At 38.3% G+C, this 15148-nt stretch overlaps 1 protein-coding gene across 1 annotated transcript; it reads left to right on the top strand.

Annotated features, from left to right (window-relative positions):
* Positions 1–3567: 3567 nt before the first annotated feature.
* On the top strand, positions 3568–5847 carry LOC113328428 (RNA-binding protein 39-like). The gene is made up of 9 exons (XM_026575540.1): positions 3568–3643; positions 3745–3831; positions 3908–3967; positions 4151–4185; positions 4391–4781; positions 4864–5095; positions 5191–5279; positions 5356–5470; positions 5576–5847. The coding sequence occupies exons 5-9, from the start codon at positions 4747–4749 to the stop codon at positions 5582–5584; spliced, it is 480 nt and encodes a 159-aa protein (XP_026431325.1). The 5' UTR covers positions 3568–3643; positions 3745–3831; positions 3908–3967; positions 4151–4185; positions 4391–4746; the 3' UTR covers positions 5585–5847.
* Positions 5848–15148: the final 9301 nt, after the last annotated feature.

Raw genomic sequence — 15148 nt, 5'->3', positions numbered from 1 at the left:
CAAACCTAAATTCACAAACCCTAAAGCATTCAATGAATTACATCTTGTAAGCATACCTCAAGGTGGTTCATACGAATAGAATCTGGTAACTAAGCGTACCTGTTATCCAGTGATATAAGGAATTTTTGGAATAACTAAGCGTACTTGTTATTCTACGGTTGGTGATAATCTATGATTAATGACAAATAGATGAATATATTAACTCATTGATAGTTTATTAACGAAGAAGCATTCCTCGATCATATCTCTCCCTATTGCTTACAATTTAATATTTTCAAATGCTTTTGTTTATTTTATTCAAATCTAAAACAAACCCCCCTTGTGACAATTTGACAACTAAAACTCACTGATCTTCGTGGAAACGATCCTTACTTCCATTAATTTGATTGCACTCACGACACGCAACAAATTTTGGCGCCGCTGCCGGGGAGCAGTCGGTAGCTTTAGTTGTTATTTCTTTTAGTTGTTATTCTTTTTAGTATTTATTGTTAGTTCTTAATTTCGTTTTCTGGATTTTTATTTTCAGGTACTTAATCTCTGGCACCTAAAGACTGGGAATACCAGAGGTGCGGAATCCAAACTCGTAGGGGAACAGTGTTACAAGCACATCCACAGTTGCAAGAAGAACCTTCTACATCAACAATCGTAGTCAGTACAAATAATCCACCACCTCCACCTGCGGAGAAGAAGTTAGGAGAGTTGACATCTCCATGCTTAGATTCGCAACCACTGTGTATTACAATCACTAACCCAGCGGAGCTGAAGTTGAGCTTACTTCATCATCTGCCAAAGTTCAAGGGACTTCCAGGAGAGGATCCGAAAATGCTGTAAGCTTTCAAATTCTCTTTAATAGATTCAGCGGAAAAATGATTGTATTACCTTTCTCCAGGGAGTATTACAACATGGAGTGAGATGAAAAAGCTATTTTTAGAGAAGTATTTTCCTACTTCTAAGGCAGCATCCGTTCGTAAAGAGATTAGTGGTGTTCTCCAGATTACTGGGGAGTCTCTCTATGAATACTGGGATAGGTACAAAAGGTTAATGGCAAGCTGTCCCCATCACAACATATCTCCAACACTCATCATTCAATACTTCTATGAAGGATTACTTACAGAGCAACGAAATTTGATTGATGCAGCCGCTGGTGGTTCACTTACTGAGAAGACAATCTCGCAGGAAACTAGTTTGATCGAGAGTATGGCTTCGAATGCTCAACAATTTTACACCATACATGACTCAAATGTCAGAAGAGTTAGCAATATGGAAGAAACTTCACAATCAGAGCAACGAATGAACAACATAGAGAAGGTAGTTAAACGGATAGCTTCTGCAGTTATTCCTACATATGAAGATGATGCTGAGGTGAATTCTATATTTCCTAATCAAAGGCAAAGGTATGATCCATACTCAAATACTTATAATCCTGGTTGGAAAGATCACCCAAATTTTAGTTATGCAAATAAGCAAGCTGCAGCTCCTAATCCATATGCGAGACAAGGTGGTTTTCAACAACACTTACAACAACCACAACAAGCTAAAGATCATGGAACTTATATTGATGATAAGTTCAACATGCTCCTGCAAAGCATGCAGGGTGTTGCATCTACAACACAGATTCTCAAGGAAACATTTCAACAAAATCAACAGAAAGCTGAACAAAATCAGTTAAAAACTGATAACGTTATTAGAGATTTGCAGACTCAATTGGGAAATTGGCAACTGATATGAATCTTAGTCTCAAGTGTCAAAAACTCTCCCATCACAACCTTTTGTGAACCCAAGAGAGCACGTTAATGCAGTAACTCTAAGAAGTGGGAGACAAACTGAAGAGCCACATCAACAAAAAGAGGTTAGTAACGACATCGAAAAGGAAGTAGAAGAGGAAACCGTCCCAAAGGAAAAGCCAACCTCAAACGGCCAACCTAAGGACACGGTTCCCACTTTTACCATACCACCTCCTTTCCCTAGTCGTTTTGCCAAGTCGAAGAAGCAAGCTCAATACAAGGATATCATGGACATTTTTAGCAAGATACATATCAACATTCCATTTACTGAGGCCATCATAACCGTACCCAGGTATGCCAAGGTTTTGAAGAATTTGTGTACAAGGAAGGATAGGTTGATTGCTAATGAGATTATTCAGGTGGACGAAAAGTGCTACAACTATGTTACTTAAGAAGATGCCTACAAAGTGTAAAGATCCTGGTGGCTTCACAGTTCCCGTTACCATTGCTAACTGAAGATTCGAGCGTGCTTTACTTGATTTGGGAGCATCCATAAGTGTTATGTCAGCCGATGTTTATGATTCTTTGAATCTCGGACCTGTAAAAGAGGCAAAGATCACTATTCAATTGGCTAACAAGTCCAACATATATCCTAAAGGAGTCGTGGAGGACGTGTTAGTTCAAGTGAATCAGTTAATCTTTCCAGTTGATTTCTACATTGTGGATATGCACAATGGAGATAACTGTTCATCTACTTCGTTACTCACTACACCATTTTAAGGGATTTGTAACCCAGTTTTGCAACGACACAAAAGCCGTTGCGAAATTTCAGTTGCTAATTGCAACTGCTATTTTTTCGCAACAGAGAATTGTCGTTGCGAATATTGCAACCTCACAATCAAGGTTGCGAATCGCAACTGTGCTGGGTTCAAGCGTGTGAACCACGTGCGTGGTCGGGAACACCAGAACTTATAAACACGCCCCAGTCAAAGTTCGGTCAAGACTTCTTTCTTTTTTTTCCACCCTTAATCCCAATCCAGGGTATATCCTGCCTTAATCGAATTTCATGTTCATTTTCTCTCCCGCCAAACCAGAGACTCAGTCTCTCCTCTCCTCTCCATCTCCATCTCGATCTCGATCTGCTCAGCTGAACTCTTTAGAATACCGATCCCACCACCTTGGTCCATCGATCACTATGTCAAACAAACTCAACCAACGTAAAATCAACCGCGTTCTTGAAGCGCTGCTCCTGGTCGAAGAAGAAAACTTGTTGAAAATCATCGTCAAAAACTGAATCTGAAGAGGAAAGAATCATCACAAATAATGAAAAAGATAAGTTTACTCTATCTCGGTCTTTTTATTTCAATAATAATCGTTAAATCTTCAAAATTGATACCGATTTACAGGGGTTTTGAAAACCCAAATCGACGATCTCATCTAAAAATCTTTCTTCAATTTATGATCAGAGTTTAGATCTGTAATCTCCTCATCTCGATCTACCTTTTGAGACCAAAATCTCAGAAAAATCCACCTAATTTTTTTTAAGGGTTCTTCAGAAGTCAAGAAAGTTGTTTAAAGAAAATCTCAAATAGAAAATCAGTTTTTCGATCCGTAATAAGCATATTTGGATCTCTGTTACCCATTAAATTGATTTCATCGAATTTCAATCTCTCAACCTTATATTGAATTAGTATATGTTCTTGATAGATGGAGATGGTATGACTTTCAGTCTCAATTCTTTTAGCTGATTGAATAAGCATCAGCAGATACAAAATGATGATGAAATATAATCTAATAATCTTAATCTAGTCAACATGATGTAGCATCCTAATTCACTTCTCAAAAACTTGCAATTTCAAGGTAAAGATTGATAAGGTAATGGGATAACAAAGTCAAATGATGAACATCCAGCTGCTAAGGTAAAGATTGATACATACATACATTTGGCATCCCTGCATTCTTTATTTTTTGGGTTTGTTTCTGTTTTTGGATTTTATACTGTCTACTCTGTGGGCTATAGATACTTGTAGAGTTGGCAGAGCTTCAAGATCGAGTAGTTGGAGATGGGACTACTTCTGTTGTTATTGTTGCTGCAGAATTGATCAAGGTAACACTTACATAACTGGTATGCTGGCTGGGCTCTATATGTTGTTGCAATACGTAGCTCCTTGTTTTTTTTGCAGATAGCAAATGAGATGGTCAAGAATAAGATACACCCAACATCTATAATCAGTGGATACAGAGTAAGCTTACATCCTCTGGAAAATTGATTTAGTTCTTTCTACATAATCATTTGTTTTTTATGTTCATTGGTGCGGATTTTATCTGGAAGTCAGTTTGATACTTTGATCTTTGCCGCTGAGTTCTTACCATACTGTTTCTAAATTCCGCCATCTGTTTTATCATTCACCTCGCGATGAGAGAAGCGTGCAAGCATGTCGAAGAAAAACTAGCAGTGAAGGTATGACTGCATTGTCGTTAGAAGTTTTTGAGAAATGAATTAGGATGTTAGACACTAAGCAAGTTTTTGAGAAGTGAATTAGCTGATTGACTGCATTTCGAGATCAATTTCTTTTAGCTATGAATTGTTAAATATAATATATAATCTAAATCTAGTCAACATGATGTATTATAAATCTACTAACCATTTTGATGGTTAATTTCAGTGACCCCTAAAAGAGAGCCACAGAAAACTGCATACTGGAACTGAACACTACGATTGAACATTCCTTCAAGTTAACAACAAAGAACTCAATGTTGCAGAAGCGCTAATCCTATCTCCAAATAAAGCTAAGTATCTACCTGCATCTATAATTTTAAAAGATGGTACCTATCAGTGATGTGTGCTGGGTAATCTTAGTATATTTATAGTTGTGAATGAATGTTAGTATTCCTACATGTTGTCATCCTTGAATTAACCAATCGTAAGCCTCAACTCTTGATACATGGCTAATTACTGGCACTTCATAATTTAGTTTCTTTTCAAGTACAGACTTTGAATGCCCGCTCTATAGCCATTCTCATGTCGAAGTTAGATCGAAGTGGCACCACATCAAGGTTAGTTGCTTCTTATCTCTCTGTTTCTCCTTCTCCTTTTACCTCTTTTTATATCTTTTATAAGTGACTTTATCATCTGCAGCCTTGTTCCTGTTGTAAATGGAGCTTCCCTTGCTCTACCAGCAACATCAGTTCTTGGTGTTGCACCTGCCATCAACCCACTAGCTGCTGCACTTGGACAAGCTTCTATACCTGCACTACCTGGTTTACCAGGTTCCCTTCCGGTTACTGCAGTATATGTGCCTCCTATTGATTCTGTGGGTGTCCCAAGTGAATGCCTAATACTGAAGAATATGTTCGATCCAACATCTGAGGTCTCTAAAATTGCTCCTCCATCGATTTGTCTGCATTCGGTCATGATCCATTTGTGTTTCATCTAGTATACTGAACGTTTATGTTGCATTTGCAGACTGAACATGATTTTGATTTGGATATTAAAGATGACGTTCAAGATGAAGTTTCAAAGTTTGGGACAGTAAAACATATTTTTGTGGACAAGTATGTAACTATTTTCTCTAGGCATGTTCTTCTTTGGACTATTTTTTGTTGTCTTATGTTTGTCATCCACTTATAGGAATAGTGCTGGGCATGTGTACCTGCGGTTTGATACTACAACATCAGCCATGAGTGCGCAACATGCTCTTCATGGAAGATGGTTTGCTGGGAAGATGATAACTGCAGCATACATGGTAAGTCTCACAACTGAGATAGCTCGACTACAACAACTCACAACTGCGTCTTGTTATAGAAAAACATCAGTCTGATTAGAAGAATTTGTGATGCTTTGTTCGCAGGTTAATTGAATGATGCTCTGTTGTGAGATCGGAAAGGTTGGAGAACAAAGCAGCAAAGCAGCAACCATTAGGTCCCTTAGCAGCTGCAAGATTTGTAAGTTATAATGTAGTATCTCCTTATAGAGATTTAAGTTAGAAGAACTTAGGAATTTCAGAACTTTATACAAACTGAACTTAGGAACTAAGTAAGTTTATGTGTATGTCCATTAAATGAATGACATAGTTTGTATCAAATACTCGTACTTGTTGTTAACTTCAATTGAAGAATTCTTTTTTCATAATGGTGAATGTGGAAATGAAAGTGAATGAATGTGTAAAAGTTTGTATATCTGTGGAATGTTGAATATGGGGAACTGAGCAACTGCAGTGGGAATTAGATTTTGACCAGGTCAATGAAGGCTTGACCTTTTTTATGTTGCAAAATATTAGCAACGTCTTTTATCTGTTGAATTAGAACCAGAACCAATAATTAGAACCAGAACCAATAATATTTAGTTCCGGGTAGGGGTATTGCTGTAATTCGAAACAGCTTCGCAACGACATATCTCTATTGCGAATAAACAACGTCGCAACGGCAAATCCCCGTTGCTGACCGAGAGTCGCAACGGAGCTTATGCCGTTGCGAAAAAATGCAACGCCGTGTTTTGCAACGTCGAAATACCATTGCAACCCCAGTCAGCAACGTACAGATTCCGTGCGAATCCCTAAAAATGGTGTAGTGACTTCTTGGAAGGCCATTCATGAAAACTGCAAAGACGAAGATTGATGTTGATAGTGGTGCACTCACTATGGAATTTGATAAGGAGATCATACGGTTCAATATTTTGGAAACTATGCGCTATCCTAGTGATGTTCACTCAGCTTTCTCCATTGATGTTATTGGTTCGTTAGCACAACAAATGTTTGATTTGAATGCTGAAGATGAACTTGGAGTTGTGTTGCGGAACAGTATTGATTTGGACATTCACGGGCAACTGAACCTGAACGTTGACTTATCCAAAGAGCTAGTGGAGATGTGTGGTGCCTTAACAACACTACAAGAAGCAAAAACGGGTAGTATTTCTTATATTTCTTTACCCATAACTAATGAGGTTCCATTACCTTCTATTGTGCAGGCACTGAAACTTGAATTGAAGCCACTTCCGGAACACCTAAAGTACGTGTACTTGGGTGACAAAGAAGAACTTCCGGTGATTATTGCAAAGAACCTCACCCCAATACAAGAAGAACGTCTACTTAGGGTTCTGAAAGAGCACAAAACGGCTATTGGTTGGACAATTGTTTATATCAAAGGCATTAGTCCATCCATGTGCATGCATAGAATCCTAATGGAAGATGATTTTAAGCCTGTACATGATGCTCAACGTAGGCTTAACCCCCCAATGATGGAGGTCGTTAAGAAAGAGATCCTCAAATTCCTAAGCGTGGGGGTGATTTACCCAATTTCTGATAGCAAATGGGTTAGCCCGGTACAGGTGGTACCTAAGAAAGCAGGTGTCACTGTTGTTAGAAATCAATATGATGAACTTGTTCCTACAAGAGGTCAACCAGGATGGAGAGTGTGCATAGACTACAGAAAGCTTAATGCCACAACCCGAAAGGATCACTTTCCTTTGCCTTTCATCAATCAGATGTTAGAGAGGTTAGCAGGACATTCACATTATATGAATTTTGGACGGTTATTCGGGATACAATCAGATTGTTATTGCACCGGAGGATCAAGAGAAGACTACTTTCACTTGTCCTTTTGGTACGTTTGCCTATAGACGGATGCCGTTTGGTCTATGCAATGCGCCTGCCACTTTTCAGAGATGTATGGTATATTTTCTGACTACGTGAAACGCATAATTGAGGTATTTATGGATGATTTTAGTGTTTATGGCGATTCATTTGATATTTGTTTACAAAATCTTGAACTTGTGCTTAAAAGATGCATAGACACTAATCTTGTTCTTAATTGGGAGAAATGTCACTTTATGGTAAACCATGGTATAGTACTTGGTCACATTGTGTCCTCTCGAGGGATTGAAGTTGACAAAGCAAAGATAGACTTGATAAAAACTTATAATATCCCACTTCGGTGAGGGAAATTCGTTCTTTTCTTGGTCATGCCGGATTTTACAGACGGTTTATCAAGGATTTCTCCAAAAGCTCAATGCCGATGTGCAGATTATTGCAAAAAGAGGTTATTTTTGACTTCAACAAGGAGTGCAAGGATGCCTTTGATAAATTGAAAGAGTTGTTGACAACTGCACCAATTATCAAGTCATCAGATTGGAATTTGCCATTTGATTAATGTGTGATGCAAGTGACTATGCAGTTGGAGCCGTTTTGGGTCAAAGAGTAGACAAGCTGTCTCATGTGATTTATTATGCATCTAGGACCCTAAACGATGCACAAAACAACTATTCTACCACCGAGAAAGAATTTTTGGCTATAGTGTTTGCACTAGAAAATTTTAGATCTTATTTAGTGGGTTCAAAAGTGGTTGTATATTCTGATCATGCAGCACTTAGGTACCTATTAAAGAAGAAAGAAGCTAAGCCAAGACTTATACGGTGGATTCTATTACTGCAAGAATTTGATTATGAAATTAAGGATAAAAGAGGTGTTGAAAATACTGTTGCTGATCATCTTAGTAGACTTGTTGTCTCTGAAGAAGAACTTCCTTTACAAGATCGTTTTCCAGACGAACAACTTTTCTCAATTGAAGATTCAACACCTTGGTACGCGGATATAGTAAACTACTTGGTTACAAGACAAGTACCTAGTACAATGTCTAATTTTCAAAAGCTCAAGCTTAAGAAAATAGCCAAGCAGTATGTGTGGGATGAGCCCTACTTGTGGAAATACGGTTCTGATCAAATCATCCGCAGGTGCGTACCTAATTCTGAATTTCAATCTATTCTTACTTTTTGTAATACTTATGCATGTGGTGGTCACTTTGGTTCTAAACGTACCGCTTTCAAAGTACTTGAAAGTGGCTTTTATTGGCCTACCCTATTCGAGGATGCATATATGATAGACGCATTTATGTGTCTATTTTGTTCTCAATATTCTGTATTGTTAGACTCGATTAAGTACTTATTGTGTTATTTTGTGTTTTTGTAGATGTTTTTAGAGAAATAAGCCTTTGCGGCGAAATGAGCTCAAAAAAGTGATGATTTACACCCCGGAGAAAAGTACTAAAGGCACCCCAGAAATGCACCGGAAGCGTCCCAGAAATGTACCGGAGGAACCCAGAAAAATTACTATTTCCACCCCAAAATTACTATTTCCACCCCAATTGCTAAAGGGACACCCGTACAGGATTAGGGGGAGGATACTTTTCTTCTCATAATTCAAATTTCATTTTTGGCGGGAAAATATATTCTCTCTCTGGCAGATTTTCAATCAACAAAATGAAGGTGTTGTGGTGCGATTCAATGGCTAAAAATTGGTAGGAAGATGTGATATAGCTTAAGGAATACAGTATGTGTGTCAGAATCGATCGAATTTGGCTAGAATCGGCTAAACAAGTCATCATCAGAGAACATGGCAGTCACGGGTTTGAGAGGATTTTTTGAGGGATTCGGACGTGTTATGATGATGCATGGAGGACTCTAGCACACTTTTGGACCGTGTAGAAGCTAAATAAGGGAGTATCAGAGGCTGTTTACGCGTGGAGAATCATTTCAGGGAAGAAAATATTCGGAAAATATTTTCTTTAAACACCGAGTAATGAAGATTATATGGAGTAATTGAGGGAGATTCAACGAGCTGTAGGTGTATAAATATGTTCCCTGGGAGTACTAGAGAGGCTGTCGAGAGTTTGGGGAGGTTTGGAGGCGAGCAGAGAGGCGTAGGAGGAGTTGCAGAGAAGTTACCTGCTGCTGCTGCTGCCATTAACACGCCTGAAGAACACGAAGAACGGACTCGCAGAAGCAGTCGTTTATCAACAGCAACATCGACTGTCGGTCGTGGGTCGTAGTTCTTCAACGACAACAGCAACTCAGCTCTGTCGTTGATTCTGGACGCCTTCTGTAGGTCGCAGAGTTCTGTTTTTCATCAATTTCTTGTATTTCTCTTCATTGTAAAACACTTTTGAGCATCAATGAAATATTTTGAGAGCATTTTTACTATGATGAGATAAACCCCAACACTGGGACGACGGAGGAGGCCAAACTTCATACTTGGGGTAATTTTATTTAATTCTATATTTACTTTTTGCACCAATTTTAATTGAATTAAGATTTTAATTAATTATTTGTGATTTCATTTGATGGTTTATGCTTAGTCCTAGGGATTTTTGATATGCCATGCTTAAGAAATACAAGTAATATTTTATAAAATCTACTTTGGCAAAGAATAGAGTTAATCTTCATTTTGTTTTAAATTATAATTGCCTAGAATTAATTTCTGAACCACTTGAAAATGAAAAATGGCCGAATCTTTAGTCCCAGTACCTCTATACCAATTTGTCTATATTTGTATATATATTTATAAATCTAAAAATCCTTCACCTTCACAAGTTCGAGTTTGAACGATACCCCTTATCATCATTACTACAACCACGAAAAATATTTAATCATTTTGGCGCCGCCGACGCGGATTTGTGCTTAGGTAGAATTTTTAGGTTTATTTTTTTTTTTTATTTATTTGTTCCTTTTTACTTTGTCTTTTTGTCTTTGATTTACAGGTTCGAAGTGGAGCACTAAGGACTTGGAGAGGAAAAAGCTTAAAGCGAAAAGCGAAAAGAGAAGAAAAAAGGACAATTTTAGGATTTAATTTTTAATTTTTAATTTTTTTAGAGTGTGTGAGGAAAACTGTAATTTTTTTTTTTTTTTAATTTGGATTTTTTTGGACTTTATTCTGGACTTTGGACATTATTTTTTAAAACCCTACGGAAGGGTTATATAATTAAAAAAAAAAAAAATTAAATACAAACTGTTTGCAGAGAGGACGACGATTACTATATCGTCTCGGCCCCTCGGGTTCGCACACGGCATAGGAGTCGTGGCCCGAGTCGACGACAACGGTTCATCGCCCGTCTGGTACGGGAGGTAAGTCCAATCGAAACACCCGCGAATCTCCTGCAAGCGGGTTACTGTCTGCCTTAAGGTGATAATTGTTTGAGGACGAACCGGACTGTCTTTATTTTCCTAGTAAAGGGCAAGGCCTGGCCTAAACAAGATAAGGGTTCGGATTTCATCACCGTTCTCTTCTTGCCCGCCTTAGGAAAACGAAACCGAACGCGAACCTAAGCTTAAAATTTGGAATAGAACGAGACCGATAGGGTAACGAGCTTAATAGGAAACTCGTTCGAAAAATATTGGTTGCTCTTTAAGCACACTCCAAAGTTCATGATGGTTTCTGTGAGTTGAATGCGTGACTGCGCCGCCTTGTGATAGCGGTGAGGCCTTGGGTATCAAAGCTCTACTAAGCTTCCCTCGCCTCTATTCAACTTACTTTGACTCAGATTGATTCCAGAGGGGTTTGCTCAAATTGCAACGAATTCCCTTTCGAAAGATAGAAGCTGGTCTAGAAACAATCTAAGTGGAGCCATCATGCTTTTTGTTTGCTAGAAATCTTTAGGTTTGTTTTGGTGGAGTCGAGTCGGCCTTGTTTGTGATTGTGTAGAATTCCCTTGCAACTAAGAATGTCGAACTGGTATGATAGAAGCCAATACAATGAGTATCGACCTGAATTTGAATATGGACATCATCAGTTTTATGACCATGGTGGGAATAGTAGTTGGGAACGCCAACCTTTTCAAGGTTATGGTTCATACCATAGTGAGCCCAATTATTATCCACACACGAATTGGTCTTACGAGCAAGAAAATCAGGAATATTATAGTACTAGTCATGCGTTTTTGGAAAATTACTTAAAAACTAGTCCTGATTATGACATTTCTAAACCTGTTCAATCTTAGAAGAAACCTACCAACAAATTCGAAGGGAGTATGAACGTGCAGTTAGTTCAAGAGAAGAGAGTACACACGGTCTAAGATATTCAATGAGACTTGTGAAAGTATAAGTGTTACACTCAGTGAAATTCAAGCACGTTTAGAGGCAGAAAATGAACAGTTAGCTAATGCTGCTCGAAATAATCTAATTTCCAAAATAGTGCTTCCAATTTTACCCTTGATAAATAGTGAATATTTGCCTAATTTAGAGGACGAGGTTAGAATAAAAGACACTACTTATTTAGATAAGGTTCAATCATTTTCGTACTATGATGAGGATAGCAGTAATGAAGAATCTGAAATATGTAGGCATAGTGATCAGGAGTCTAGTAATCCAATTGAGTTGTATAATGATTATATTATTTCTAGTTCAAATCCAAATAATTTTTATGATTATTCACCTATTCAAAAGGACGAGGATTTGATTAGGGATACCACCGTTTTAGACGACGTAGTATTTCCTGTTTACGAAGCCGATAGTTGTTTAGAGAACGGGTTCATTTCGAAATACTGTTTTAGAGTCTAGCGACTTAGAAACAATAGTCTTGGAAGAAGAAGATAGATCCGTAGATATGAGTAAATGCACTACCTGATAATAACTTAGAAGAATCTCTTGAATATTTTAAGAACTCTGAAGATACGGAAATTCAAGACATAATTAGAGGTCTATCTAGAGACACTGAAAACTCTAAGTTTGGGGGTGATTATCACTTCCCTAGTGCCTTAACTTTAACTCTCAGAAAGTCCCCACTTAGGACTTGATATCTCTCTCTGCCTCGCCTCGACCATTTTACAAGATTATCTTCATACACGTTTTCCCGAACCTAATGATGTCCAAAAAGGAGTTCAGTCGTTAGAAACCCATCCTCTGGTTGATGTGGTTTTCCCAGGCTATGATACCCAGATTGACTTTGTTTTCCCACCAAATAGTTTTCTTCCAACTGTGGGAACGTTTCAAATGAGTCGAATATTAAGTTCTGAGACTAAGCCTAAGTACTTTAGGTTAATGGAATCGACACATTTTCCTAAGAATGACCACTACTCTCACTGTGGTCAACTATGTAAGTCATATCTGATTGACTTAGATGATCCGCAATTATTTAGGTTATTACTTCGTGATTCTAAGTTCGTATTTGAGTTTTCACAGACTCTAAGACCTAGTGATTCGGATCCCATCTATGAAGAAACACAGCCAATGAAAATATTCTATTTAGACCCTTTCATAGAACCTGAACCTGAACCGCAATTAGCGATAGTTTTCAGGAAACTAGGTAAGGGCATGCTATTCTTGTCCATTTTCTTGGTTCACTGCAGTTTCCTTTGGTCAGCTCTATTTGGTTTTGAAGACCCACAGTTATTTCGACTGTTACTTTATGGTTCGAGTTGACTAAACCTTTCCTAAGTCTGGCTGAAGACTTTAAACTTAGCACTTCTTGGGAGGTAACCCAATCTCATGCAACCCGGTAATATCCTTCCTTCACTCTTTTGCTTCAAATAGTAACTGTCTCTCCTTGTTCATGCTTTTAATTTCATCTTTAGAACATTGAGGACAATGTTAGATTTAAGTTTGGGGGTATGGGAGAAACTTTTTAGTTGCAATAAATAAACTCCAGAGCCTAGAATTTATGCGTATTTAGGATAGCACTAACCAATCTAAGTGGATGGAAACATTTTTGTTTTAGGAGTTGAGGAACTAATCTGACTAGATGGAAACATCTATAGAGTCTATTCATAAAAGCACAGAGCTCAGGTGTTAGAAATAACATGATAGTTTCGCCATATCTTGTCGAGTCCTTTTCACTTTCTATTTTTAGTTTTCTTTTGTTTCAAGTGATTTGGTGGGGCACACGATTCAAGTTGTTACCTTTGCTAGGGTGAAATAGAGTGACTGAGTTACCTTTTTCAAAAAAAAAAAAGACCGGACCAGTTAGACCAATCGGAATAAGTATTAACACTTGGATAGCAATATGCGTGTGTTCTCCCTGTTTCCGTCGCCTAAGCAAGCGTGGAATGCAGGACCCGTGGGAACTATCGTGTAATCTGCTGACAAGAAGCATGCGCTTGGATCCAAAAGATCTATTCATGCCGTTAAGTTTAAAAAAAATGATTATTGTTATGTGTAGTCAACTGCTGGTTCCCTTGTATTTGCCAGTTTGTTGATCTAGATTTAAGTTATTGACCACTGGTTCCCTTGTATATGCCAGTGTGTTAATATTAGTCAGACCGGTATCTCAGTCATTTAGGTTAGGTTCATCTTGGCAGAGGCCTTCAGACAGATATGGGAAACACCGTTCACTTTTCAACCATCTACATTTTTCTTTTTCCATCTTCTTAATCTTTTCATGTGATTAGTCTGACTCCGAGTATGATGTCCATCGTGAAACTATCTTAGTAGAGCTCTGTCACTTATATGAATTTTAGTATGCTTGAGTGCAAACTCGTGTACAGCAATTGGAATTTCGCATCAGGGTTTTTCCTCTTAGAGTCAATAATTGTATGCCAACCAAGGAGGTTCTTTAGTGCTTTCCAAGGTTCTGCGTAGATAGCTAGGGTCTGGAGTATTGGTTTTTGTGGGTACACCTCTGATAAACCCACCCGAGATTAACTCGGTCACTTTTCAAGAATAAATTTTGCTCGAGGACTAGCAAATAATAAGTTTGGGGGTATTTGATAGACGCATTTATGTGTCTATTTTGTTCTCAATATTCTGTATTGTTAGACTCGATTAAGTACTTATTGTGTTATTTTGTGTTTTTGTAGATGTTTTTAGAGAAATAAGCCTTTGCGGCGAAATGAGCTCAAAAAAGTGATGATTTACACCCAGGAGAAAAGTACTAAAGGCACCCCAGAAATGCACCGGAAGCGTCCCAGAAATGTACCGGAGGAACCCAGAAAAATTACTATTTCCACCCCAAAATTACTATTTCCACCCCAATTGCTAAAGGGACACCCGTACAGGATTAGGGGGAGGACACTTTTCTTCTCATAATTCAAATTTCATTTTTGGCGGGAAAATATATTCTCTCTCTGGCAGATTTTCAATCAACAAAATGAAGGTGTTGTGGTGCGATTCAATGGCTAAAAATTGGTAGGAAGATGTGATATAGCTTAAGGAATACAGTATGTGTGTCAGAATCGATCGAATTTGGCTAGAATCGGCTAAACAAGTCATCATCAGAGAACATGGCAGTCACGGGTTTGAGAGGATTTTTTGAGGGATTCGGACGTGTTATGATGATGCATGGAGGACTCTAGCACACTTTTGGACCGTGTAGAAGCTAAATAAGGGAGTATCAGAGGCTGTTTACGCGTGGAGAATCATTTCAGGGAAGAAAATATTCGGAAAATATTTTCTTTAAACACCGAGTAATGAAGATTATATGGAGTAATTGAGGGAGATTCAACGAGCTGTAGGTGTATAAATATGTTCCCTGGGAGTACTAGAGAGGCTGTCGAGAGTTTGGGGAGGTTTGGAGGCGAGCAGAGAGGCGTAGGAGGAGTTGCAGAGAAGTTACCTGCTGCTGTTGCTGCCATTAACACGCCTGAAGAACACGAAGAACGGACTCTCAGAAGCAGTCGTTTATCAACAGCAACATCGACTGTCGGTCGTGGGTCGTAGTTCTTCA

The sequence above is a fragment of the Papaver somniferum genome, chromosome 1 (genome assembly GCF_003573695.1).
Source record: "Papaver somniferum cultivar HN1 chromosome 1, ASM357369v1, whole genome shotgun sequence".
Taxonomy (NCBI): Eukaryota; Viridiplantae; Streptophyta; class Magnoliopsida; order Ranunculales; family Papaveraceae; genus Papaver; species Papaver somniferum.
This window is presented reverse-complemented; position numbering and strand designations above follow the sequence as displayed.